General features: G+C 40.0%; 1 protein-coding gene across 1 annotated transcript in view; it reads left to right on the top strand.

The window, feature by feature from the left end:
* Positions 1 to 8,650, top strand: part of LOC133554548 (adenylate cyclase type 6-like) — a 118,034-nt gene extending 109,384 nt beyond the window's left edge. Inside the window, exon 23 of the mRNA XM_061903466.1 lies at positions 6,034 to 8,650. Within this exon, the coding sequence (XP_061759450.1) occupies positions 6,034 to 6,162 (129 nt within the window). The 3' untranslated portion in view covers positions 6,163 to 8,650. The remainder of the gene's footprint in view (positions 1 to 6,033) is intronic.
* The last annotated feature ends 3,735 nt before the right edge of the window (positions 8,651 to 12,385 follow it).

Here is a 12,385-nt window from a genome sequence, read left to right as displayed (position 1 = left end):
TATTACTTTAAAAGATGAGTTTAACATATCCAGACTAGAATGACAGTATCTAGATGACCCAGTTTTGTTTGTTTTTTTGTTTGTGGTGTTTTTCATGCCTTATTTTGAAATTGCTAACTTTAGTCGAGAGTCCTTGAATGAACCGCAGTTATGGACAATGAGATGCAAAGCTAGGTTTATTGTATTTTTACCCGACATCTATCACCTCATCTTAGTACCAAAATACTGGTGCTGTGTGAATGCCGACAGGGGAAATGTGAATAACGTCATGATGTCGGTACTGAGTGAAGTGTTCAAAGCTTTGCCGTTATACAGGTGGAACGATATTAATGCATTATATTTATTTGATCTTAACGTCTTTGTATAACCTACATATTTGAATTCAATTGAAAAAAATCTTCAAACTTTACAATATCCCCACTTTTTTTCTTGACTTGCCTGTTGGGTACTTTGTTTATAAATAGCCGCATGCAAGATTTTTAGCTCCAATAGGCTCATTACATCTTTTTAGTAAATAGATATGTTCATTTTTTAAATATATATCCAGATACGTTTTAGATGTTGAGTTGAGTTCTCAGTTATTCTGGCTTTACAAATATCCTCAAACTCATTCCCACAGGAGGCCAAAATTCAACGCATTGAAGATAACATACATGTGATTGTACACCTATTATATCACAACATTAATGAACCAAGATCTTTGAATTAGGAATGTAACGATGTAACGATAAAATGTATTAATGATAACCGCGGTAACTCCTTACAGTTAGTATTACCGTTTTAAATAAGAATGATCAAAATAACGGTGACTTATAACTGCACTTTGATAAACTCACTGAACGACTAATGCTCGGTAGCTAAAATGCTAACTTAAAAAACAAGACACATTAACGTCTTTCCCCATTAAGACACGACATGCCACAATCTGAACTTATATGAACTCATTGCTGTCTGAGCAACTAAGCTATTCAATTGTGGAAATTGAACCTACACGCTGTGCTGTTTTAGCACAGGTAGCACTTAGTTATTGATCTGACCTCAGGAATATAACACAGGTTTTTTTTTTTTTTACTTTATTACCAAAGCTGGAACTGTCTACAACAGAATTTGATATCACATGAAGTAAAGTGAACACTATTTACCTTTGTCAACAAACTAAAACAATTCTAAAACTTCTAAAATGGAAAAAAATTAACACTTAAATCAGTAAAATAATCATATGGCTCTTAAAAATCCAGTACAATATTTAATAAAGTTATGTTTAAGTTTCACTTTTGCATCTCTTAATACATAGCTGTGGTGCATTCAAGCAACCTTGATTAAGTTAAAAAACAGAGGCTGCACACACAAGTGAGGAGGCTTAACCCACTGTAGATAAACTAATAAGGATAATAATAATCATAGTAATGATTAGTATTGTCCACTAATGATAATCTTATACATGAATTAGCAATCTTCTACCTTACACTATGAAGTAAAGGGAAACTTGTAATATGATGTTTTAAAAAGCTTGTATCGACCGAATGTAGTTTAGTATGTAAACATACTGAGTGTGCGTACGTGGGGCGGTGACTTGATGTTTGGGATGAGGTAAGGGCTCTTCAGGAGTTTGATAATTATATAAATAATAATAAGGGTAATATTAAAGACAAAAATGGGCCACAAACACAATCTTGCTAAGGGCCACACAAAGCCTCCAGCTGGCCCTACTGACATCTTAAGAGTTCATTCTGGACACCACACTCTGGTTCTTAGTTCGTTGCCCATAGTATCTTAACCTGGTTTGAGCGAGTCCTTTCGCCGAATACTCCGACTTACTCTCGCATGTGGCCTTGTGGTTAGAGTGTCTGCCCTGAGATCGGTAGTTCACGAGTTCAAACCCCGGACGAGTCATACCAAAGACTATAAAAATGGGACCCATTACCTCCCATCAAGGGTCAGAATTGGGGGTTAAATCACCAAAATGATTCCCGAGTACAGCCACTGGTGCCGCTTACTGCTCCCCTCACCTCCCAGGGGGTGGAACAAGGGGACGGGTCAAATGCAGAGGGTAATTTCACCACACCTAGTGTGTGTGTGTGTGACTATCAGTGGGACTGACCCCCGCTGCATTGTGGTTTAGTCTGGGAAGACAAAAGGCTAGGGGAGAAACACCCTGAGAGAAAAGCAAGTGCTGATAGGCGCACCATAGGCGGTCCTGTGACAGACCGGAACTCCGGCAGCCTCCTGCAGCTGTGAGGAGGTGTTGGTCGTCCTGGGTTTCCTTTACCACCGGATACAGCTCCCCACAGCGAAGAGGTGACGTTGGAGTCTGCGCGTCTCCTTTGTCGAAAAAAAACCTCCGTGGCGGAGTGGGCGAATGATGGTTGCATAGAAGCTCCACAACGGTCACAAAGGCGGAGGAAGGCTGCAGCAAAGATGGGCCCCCAATTGTCTTGGTCTCCATGCCATTGGACCCTGGTCTTCTCTTTGCCAAGGACAGTGTGGTGGCTGTCTGTGCACCAGTCTCCCCTCTTTGAAAGATTTCACGCACAGGCGTTCTCCTGAAGGCAATCCCACCAACAGGAGGACAATCATACTCGTTTCGAGTGATCGCCGAAGAAAGATCAGTAGTACTTTAATTTTAACATCCCAAAAACATGTTAGGCTAATTTCAGACCCTAAAAATGTAAATGTAAATGTGAGTGCCAACGTTTCTTCTGTCTATACAATAGGGCCCCCAAGACAGGTGGGATAGGTTACAGCTCATCGGTAGCCACAATGAGGACAATATCGAAAATGGATGCTAGTCTCTTATGAAAATTTGTGCTTTTCGTACTGCCAATACCTTCAAGCAGTCCTACATGTGTGCTGCTTGGTATTGTGTGTGAGAGATTCTCTCAGCTGGTACAAGAGTCACTGGCACAGTCAGTGCTATTCTACTCAATATAGGATTTTGTGCTGTGAAGTGACACAAGATTGTCCCCGAGATGCAAGGTCACGGGTTCACACATCTGCTTCTCAGACTTTCCCTGGAGGAAGAATCCCTGTTAGCACAGGATGTGATGTTCTATGGCCGAAAGGTCCTTTAATGTTCCTCCGGAGAGACACAAGACTAAATTTGAATTCCCTAGCAACAGGAAAGGATAGGAAAATAATTTTGACTCTGTAGGTTACATTTAGAACAACACTGCCACCTGTTGTACGATTTGTGTTACTTTAAAGCGGTGTTTTGCAACCTTTTTTGAGCCAAGGCACATTTTTTTCATTGAAAAACTCCTGAGGTACACCACAAGCAGAAATCATTAAGAAACAAAACCCGGTAGCCGATATTGAAGGTAAAAAGTGGTTGTCGCAATTGTTGGATATGAATTCAAACCATAACCAAGCATGCATCACTATAGTTCTTGTCTCAAAGTAGGTGTACTGTAACGACCTGTCACATCATGCCGTGACCTTTTTGGATTTTTTTGGTGTTCTACTGTGTGTAGTATTTTAGATTTTGTCTTGCGGTCCTATTTTGGTGTTTTTTCCTGTTTTGTTGGTATTTTCCCGTTGACGTTTCATGTCTTCCTTTGAGCGCTATTCCCCGCACCTGCTTGGTTTTCGCACCTGCTAAGTTGTGCGGACGCTATCCTTCTTTGTGGGGACATTTTTGATTGTCATGTCATGTTCTCATCTCTGCTCCACATGGTGTAAGTCTTTGCTGTCGTCCAGCATTTTTGTTTTTTGTTTACTTTGCAGCCAGTTCAGTTTTAGTTTTGCTTTGCATAGCCATGCCTAAGCTTCAATGCCTTTTCTTGGCGCCACTCACCTTTTGTTTATTTTTGGTTTAAGCATTATATACCTTTTTTACCTGCACATCGCCTCCCGCTGTTGTCTACAAATTGTCATCACGACAAACCATCGTGTTCCCGACATCTACAAAGCAAATAGCTACCTGCGCTGTACAGACACTTAACAACAGCACATTAATTGCGAATTTTAATTACTGGTGTGCAAAAAATATTTTGAAACCAATTTAGGTGAAATTACATAACCTACCACGGCACACCAGACTCTTTTTCACGGCACACTAGTGTGGTAGAAAAAGACTGCTTTAAACAATTAGTCGGCCATTGTAGAGGCACCAGATACCTAACCACTTTAAGTTAATGAATTAAATATTGGCGGTGAGCAGATGACATTTTGTACAGTTGGTAACAGTTTGGGAAAGGTATGACTTGCACAAAGCAAGGTCCAAAAGCACGCTTAGATGAGTTTATCATTGCGTAAGATGTTTTCTTTTGCTGCAACAGAAAGACACTGCACTCCCGACCATGGCCCAGAGCCACAAAAGGAAGGGCTAAAAATCTTAAATAAAAATAATACACTTTGCGCTTTTGTCCTCTGTGGCCAGAAGGAGATGTTATTATGTGTGACAACCTGTGCACCCAACAACACTGCAACTCTGCTTTGCCTTTGGCTTTGGCATGGTAGTGGTTCTGGTAGTATGCGGGAAAAAAAAAAAAAAGCCAATGGCAGATCTTTGTCCATAGTTCGAATTCTGGTGCAGAGAATATTTATGTGAGAATGGTCTAATAGCTAGCCTGCTTATCATAATCGGGTCAACATTTCAACGGCTTACTGAAATCCACAATTTCTGACACAAACAGCTTACATTAAAAAAATGATTGGTTGTGTAATTTTAAACAGGCACTCAATAGACACTGATACGTGTACACAGGGTAAGTCCCCTAACCCCTTGTAACAGAGGCCTCAAACTCTTTGCGGCCAATAGTTAAATAGATTATGATAATCTTGCAGACAAAAAAAATACATTACAACAAACACATTGGGTAACACAAAGAGCTACGGCCGGAGCTATCAATTATTGTAGTAATCAAGTAACCTATCTATTAGTCTTTTCAATTAATCGAGTAATTGAATTAAACTCACTTCATGGCCTCGAAGCATATTTTAGAGAAAATAGTTTAAATGACAAATTATTTTAGATTTTTGCTTGCACAACCGTCTGTCTTTTTATTCTAATAAATGCACAATATCAACATTGAATTGAATTTGCACTTTTAACATGATAGATGGATAGCCACTGGATATAGCTAAATAACTGGCTAGATAGATAGACAGACAGACAGACAGACAGACAGATAGTTTCCAGCACAAAGTGACACCCACAAGAAGTACACACACAAAAACCAACAAACCCTAGCAAATAAAAACAATGTGTTTCATACACACTACACACATATGGCAAGCACATGGTGCCTAAAAATATGTAGTGGTCATAAAATAAGCAATTTCTCGATTAAAAAGTAAAAATGTATTTTACAGGCCAGTTTTTAATGCATTGGTTAGTTTGGGGATGGCTTGAGGGAAAAAAAAAACTGTGTACCAGTCTGGTGGTGCGTGTTATATTTTATTTATTTATTTTTTATTTTTTATTTTTTTTTTGTGTCCTGTCCAGCTTCTCAGGCAAATAATATAGTTGATGTAGATGCCCATATCGGCTGTTCAGATTTACTTTACAAAAGAGAAGTGTAGGATACTTCTCTTATTGCCTTATTAGTATTTGACTTTATTAAATGTATTTAAATTATCATTTGGTGCAGCCAAGCCGGAGCAGGAGGGGATAGAAAGAGAAAAAAAGGAAGACAGAGGGGGAAATTGTGGGGACAAGAGGGGAATTAAACAAAGGGACAAAAACAACAACAGCAAACACAACAATAATGGTGCGTGTTTTAATTCCTTTTTTTTTTCCAGAAAAAAAACAAACAAGAAGAAGTCTGAGCTGGTCACATTTATAAGTCAGAAAAGACGACATTCATCTTAGGTCTCCTTTAAGTGAGAAGGTGCTGAAAATGTATGCAAATGAAAAAGGGTTCACATGTAGACTGTAAAAATTAGCTGGCACCAACAGAAGTGAATGTAGTTAAGTCTATAGCAGCACGGTGTATACACATTTCCATTGCGTCCGTTAAGCCATTGCTCACTGAGAAACAGAGACCCTCTGTTGTGTCAAAGTGGGTGTCAAATGTCTATATCCTTTCTTAGGTGACCACGGACCTGTACCACGTGCTGGCCAACAACGGCTACAAGCTGGACTGTAGAGGACTCGTAAAAGTAAAGGGGAAGGGCGAAATGACCACTTACTTCCTTACCAGCGGCCCCCAGAGCCTTTAACCAGCCAGGCCAGACCACAACGCCCCCCATGCCCTCCCCCAACCCTCCCCCTCCATAGGGTTGACCCACTCTGCACTGATGCACGGTGCGAACACACTGAAGATGGACGCCGCGTGTGTGTGTGTAAAGGCTTTTTTTTGCACAAGCGACCACAAAGCCCTGTTGCCTTAGGATGGGAGTATGCTTGTGTTTATGAGCAATAGTACAAGTGTTTCTCTTCTGGACGCCGTTATTTATTTTTGTGCAGATGGATAAGCTACATGAAGAAATTGGGAGTATATGCAAGGACCGATTAATGAAGAATGAACACGACCAAAGAACAACTGTCCCGAGTACGTTCGTTTAGTTGTCATCGCCAAGGCCACGGTCGTAAAAAAAGTCAGTGTCGCCGATGGGGACAAACACATGTTGCTGTGGACTCAATCAGGAAGGGGAATACCACACACACAAACACACACAAACAAACACACACACACACACACACACAGGCGCCGATCCAGTGGGTGCTTCGGAGCCCGAGCACCCACGTGGGATTGATGGCTACTTTCAATCCTTAAAATCATTTTTGAAAAATCAATCTTGTTGTAGTTAATTTTGTGGCGAGTTTGGGTCATTTTTACAAAGTACAGACCCTGTTTCCATGGGAGTTGGGAGATTGTGTTAGTTGTAAATATAAACGGAATACAATGATTTGCAAATCATTTTCAACCTATATTCAGTTGAAAATGATTTGCAAATCATTTTCAACCTATATTCAGTTGAATATGCTACAAAGACAACATGTTTGATGTTCAAACTGATAAAACTTTTTTTTTTTGATACCAGCAACACGTGACAGAGAAGTTGGGAAAGATGGCAATAAATACTGATAAAGTTTAGGAATGCTCATCAAACACTTATTTGGAACATCCCACAGGTGTGCAGGCTAATTGGGAACAGGTGGGTGCCATGACTGGGTATAAAAACAGAGTGCGGGTACTTTCCTGGCCCGCCCGCAGTCCAGACCTGTCTCCCATCGAAAATGTGTGGCACATTATGAAGCGTAAAATACAACAGCGGAGACCCCAGACTGTTGAACGGCTGAAGATCTACATAAAACAAGAATGGGAAAGAATTCCACTTTCAAAGCTTCAACAATTAGTTTCCTCAGTTCCCAAACGTTTATTGAGTGTTGTTTAAAGAAAAGGCAGTGGTGAACATGCCTTTTCCCAACTACTTTGGCACGTGTTGCAGCCACGAAATTCTAAGTTAATTATTATTTGCAAAAAAAAAAATAAAGTTTATGAGTTTGAACATCAAATTTCTTGTCTTTGTAGTGCATTCAACTGAATATGGGTTGAACAGGATTTGCAAATCATTGTATTCCGTTTATATTTACATCTAACACAATTTCCCAACTCATATGGAAACGGGGTTTGTAATAAAGCCACAAATCGTATGGAGTATTAAGTTCGCTGAACGTCTATTTATTTTTTATTTTTTTAATACACACACACCGTGCACCCACTGGCAGAAATGTAGGTCGGCGCCTATGCACGCGCACACAGACACACACACACACACATTCATAGGCAAGAAATAAGAACAACAAACAACATGCGTGTGTGCTTTCACAGCCCTGTCTTTGTTTCCTGCAGCCTGTGATTGTCCACAGTCCACACACCACGAGGCTGCTTGTGGTTCAAACCTTCTATTGATTTGCTTCGAGTCAGAGAAAGATGACTTGAAGCAAAGGAGAAGCAGTCATACGTGTGTCACGGTACTGATAAAAAAAACTGTTTTTTGAAACATTTTGTAGTCATGGATGTGAGTATTATGCGTGTGTGTGTGTGTGTATGTGCGTGCGTGTGGCAGGATGCTGAACTTTTCCTCTAAAAAGGGGACATACTGTAACTTTTCACTGTGAGGGTTTTTGATGCGGGACACAACATGGCTTTCTTGTCCAACTGTTTGCTGCGAGGCATGTTTTATATTCATCTCCGCCGATCCTGACTTCTGGTGATTTTTACTGGACGCTCACGCCATTCCAAGCAAAAATGTTCAAAAGTATATTTTTTAAAACAGACTCTGCCTGCTCACATGTATCGCCTTGATGTCATGTGCTTGCAAGGTCCTTCTTTTTATTGAATCGAGACTTGCTTTTTTTTTTCCATTTGAAGGGGTCTTAAACACCCTCAAAAGAGTCCAATGAATGTATGTAATAAAATCAACAGTATTTCCACTTTGCTACTGAGAGATCAAAAGAGGTCAAACCGGTTGGACTTCTTCTTTGCCGCAAATTATTTTAAAGTGTTTATGAGCTCACATTTCATAATATTTCTGCCTTAAGAGGTGACGAGCTTCTACATCATTCTCTGAAATAAAAGGTCAACCGACTGATACACCCCCCCCAATAGGAACGCCTTGATGTTTAATTTGTTTTCTGTTGATGCACTTCAACAGTACAACTGTATTTTACAAAACAATAATAAAAGCAAAAAAGACCATGCAGGTGGCTCGAGTTTCAATCTCATGTCAATCAGCAGCCGGCAATCAAGATCAATCCATCAATCAATGTTTATTTGTATAGCCCTAAATCATAAGTGTCTCAAAGGGCTGCACAATTCCACAACGACATTCGTGGTACAGAGCCCACATAAGGGCAAGGAAAAACTCACCCCAGCGGGACGTCGGTGACAATGACTATGAGAAACCTTGGAGAGGACCGCATATGTGGGCACCCCCCACCCCCACTCTAGGGGAGACCGAAAGCAATGGATGTCGAGCAGGTCTAACATGATAATGAAAAAGTCCAGTCCATAGTGGATCCAACATAACAGTGAGAGTCCAGTCCATAGTCAGGATGGCTCCCAGGGACGGTAACTCTAGACACCCACTTCTTTAACTTCTCCTTTACGAAACACACTCAAAGTTGGACATAACGCGGCCATGGACTCCAAAGACGGGGGTGTAGGACAAGCTGACGAGTAGGTCGAGTGTTTTCATGCTGAAATAGTAGCGCTGTTTTTAAGTTGAACTGTGTTTGCGTTGTTTTTGCCACCGCCGTACACCTACACTCATGACGTAGAACACATATTCTTGTTTATCCAGAACATCGACATGTTTTAATTGTACGAGCGCCACAAAGCTTCGACAAAATTGGGCATGTTTACACTCCAAAAAACTCCCGAGTAAAAAATCTACAGTAAGTAAAAACTTTGTTGGAAATAATTTTAAAGTATAATTTAAACATGTATCTCTGAGTATGACAAATAGCTTTTAAATTGATAGATTTGCACGCTGAATTTTTCCTTAGTTTTTTCCTCTTCTTGGTCACTGTGATGTGACACCAGCCACAAGTCGAATCGGACCAACCATGTTTGCTTAGATTTTCCGTCACTTGCTATGCTAATTTCATGAATTTGATCAATTAAAAATACACCTTAACTCAGTGGTGTGCCGTCTAACATAACCAGAAATCATGATCATAATTAAAGATAAAAGTATTTTTTATTTATTTTCCCTAAATAATTTAAGTATTCATATTCTCTTCATGTCATATTATGCTCCTTCCAGCGCTGTTGTTTTTAGGTTATTGAGTTTTTATCCAATCAGAATTCAGCTAGCGTATGTTGCCATGCTGTACCAAATCTGCCGAGGCCTTCAGAATCAACAATGCTGGCGTCTGTGCACTGTAAGTGAACGGACAAATACAGGTGACAGACAGTTGCGATAGCCAATCAGATCATGAGTTGTGTCACCAAGGCCTTATAGCTGGCCTAAGGCAGATATGTATTGTGATGTTATGAGCTAGGTAACATATGAACTCCATTACCCAGCATGCCACAGTAGTGAAGAGCATGTGCAGTAGCCCCGTTTAGGTTGTTGAATGTAGACACATGCCGGCAGCTGGATGTTTTTGATGAGCACACTGTGGAGTAAACTTTAAGAAGTCAGCCAACACGCCTCGTCTGCATCTTTTATGATTAGACAAGACAACACATGTTCAAGAAGGCTATTTAAAGAGAAACTACATCTTGTGAGACCATGTTGGCCAACCCCGAAAGCTAGCTCAGCTGTCCCGGCGATGAAATGTGAATTCAGATATTTTATTTCTTTATTTTTTAACGTTTAATATATTTTTTGCAATTTTAATTTTGACAGTAGCACATACGATATGTTTTAATTGCTAATGAGGGTTTTATGATTTTTAAATGCGCCACAAAACAACTTGTTTAGTACAATGCCCAGTAGTGCGTAAATGTGTTCCTGTATAGTATTTCTCCAGCAATGGTCAAGTGGTGACAAAAATGATGGTATTTTAAGAGGTAATTATTGAAGTCGGACATCACTGAAGGCCTAGGTTGGAAACGCACGGCACCACCACTGCCTTAACTGTGAAACCTATTTTCTGATTCTTTGTTAAAGGGCTACTGAAATGACATTTTCTTATTTAAACGGGGATAGCAGGTCCATTTTATGTGTCAAAAGGATTTAGTAGAGAACATTCACGATAAAGTTCGCAACTGGAGAAAAGCCCTGCCTCTACTGGAAGTCGCAGAAGATGACATCACATGTTGATGGCTCCTCATATATTCACATTGATTTTAATGGGAGCCTCCAACAAAAACAGCTAATCAGACCGAGAAAACGAAAATTTCCCCATTAATTTGAGCGAGGATGAAAGATTCGTGTTTGAGGATATTGATAGCGACGGACTAGAAAAAAAAAAACGCGATTGCAAACGCGTTGCATTGAGACAGAATCATATGTTCTTAGAGACATTTACTAGGATAATTCTGGGAAATCCCTTATCTTTCTATTGTGTTGCTAGTGTTTTAGTGAGTTTAACAGTACCTGATAGTCGGAAGTGTATGTCCACGGCCGGGTGTTGATGCACAGTGTCTTGGGGAAGTCGACGGCAGCTGTACGGGAGGCACAAGCTCAGCTGATATCCGGTAAGTGGCGACTTTTTAACCACAATTTTCTCACCGAAACCTGCTGGTTGACATGTAGTCGGGATCCATGTCCGCTGTGATCCCTAGTAAAGTTTCACGTCTGTGAATTTTAAACAAGGAATCACCGTGTGTTTGTGTGGCTAAAGGCTAAAGTTTCCAAACTCCGTCTTTCTACTTTGACTTCTCCAATATTATTTGAACAAATTGCAAAAGATTCAGCAACACAGATCTCCAAAATACTGTGTAATAATGCCGTTAAAGCAGACGACTTTTACCTGTGTGTTTGTGCAGCGCTCATATTCATAACAGCCCGTGATGTCACGCGTACACGTCATCATTACGCGACGTTTTCAAGAAAAAAGTCCCGGGAAATTTAAAATTGCAATTTAGTAAACTAAAAAGGCGGTATTGGCATGTGTTGCAATGTTAATATTTCATCATTGATATATAAACTATCAGACTGCGTGGTGGGTAGTAGTGGGTTTCAGTAGGCCTTTATATAAGCAAGCTTTCCAACAATACCAACCCGTTTAGGAATGGGGTAAATATTAAGAAAGTGGACATTTTTAACCCAAAAGGTCACACCTAAAAACTTGAGCCCAGTTGACTTTGTATCGTAGAGATTGACCATAAATTAGTGCTTTGTAAATTTGGTTGGACTACAAAATTTGTTGCAGGATGGATAAAGAAGCCTATAAAATATTTAGAAGCACGCAAAACAGAAAGCCAGCATTGAGCTTTGATGACAAAAAAAGCACAGCCAACAGCAGCGTTAATATTTTGAAACTGGAAGTTACTAAATAAAAATGTTACTAAATAAAAATAACAAAACCACTGACGTCCAAACCTACTGATGAATAGTGCCTTTTCCATTCTGTGACGTGGGATCACAACCCACCATTCACACTACGTCTGGTTTGGGAATCATTTTATGGCATTACTTGCTTTTAAATGACGTCAAGTCCGGCTGTTGTACTGCCCTATGAATATGTGTGGTGGTCAAGCCAGCGTCTGTTCGCAATGAGTATCGGCCATTAAGCCTTTCTCGAAGAGAAATACCATATGCTTGACTTGTTTTCAACTGTATGAACCATTCAAATCGACAAAAAAAAGTAGCACACACTCCAGTCCAAGAGTCAAAGAACGCACGCGTTTGCAGGGATCACTTTGTTAAAGGTTAGTTTGATATACTTTTAATGTTTAGTATTTCCCATTTAAGTATTATCTTGATATTATTCGTATTTATTAAATACATGTTTACTACGAGAGTTTTGTAAAGCAACAAC

Source organism: Nerophis ophidion, linkage group LG06 (genome assembly GCF_033978795.1).
Source record: "Nerophis ophidion isolate RoL-2023_Sa linkage group LG06, RoL_Noph_v1.0, whole genome shotgun sequence".
Lineage (NCBI taxonomy): Eukaryota > Metazoa > Chordata > Actinopteri > Syngnathiformes > Syngnathidae > Nerophis > Nerophis ophidion.
Note: the sequence above shows the minus strand (reverse complement) of the source record. Positions and strands in the feature narration are given on the sequence as shown.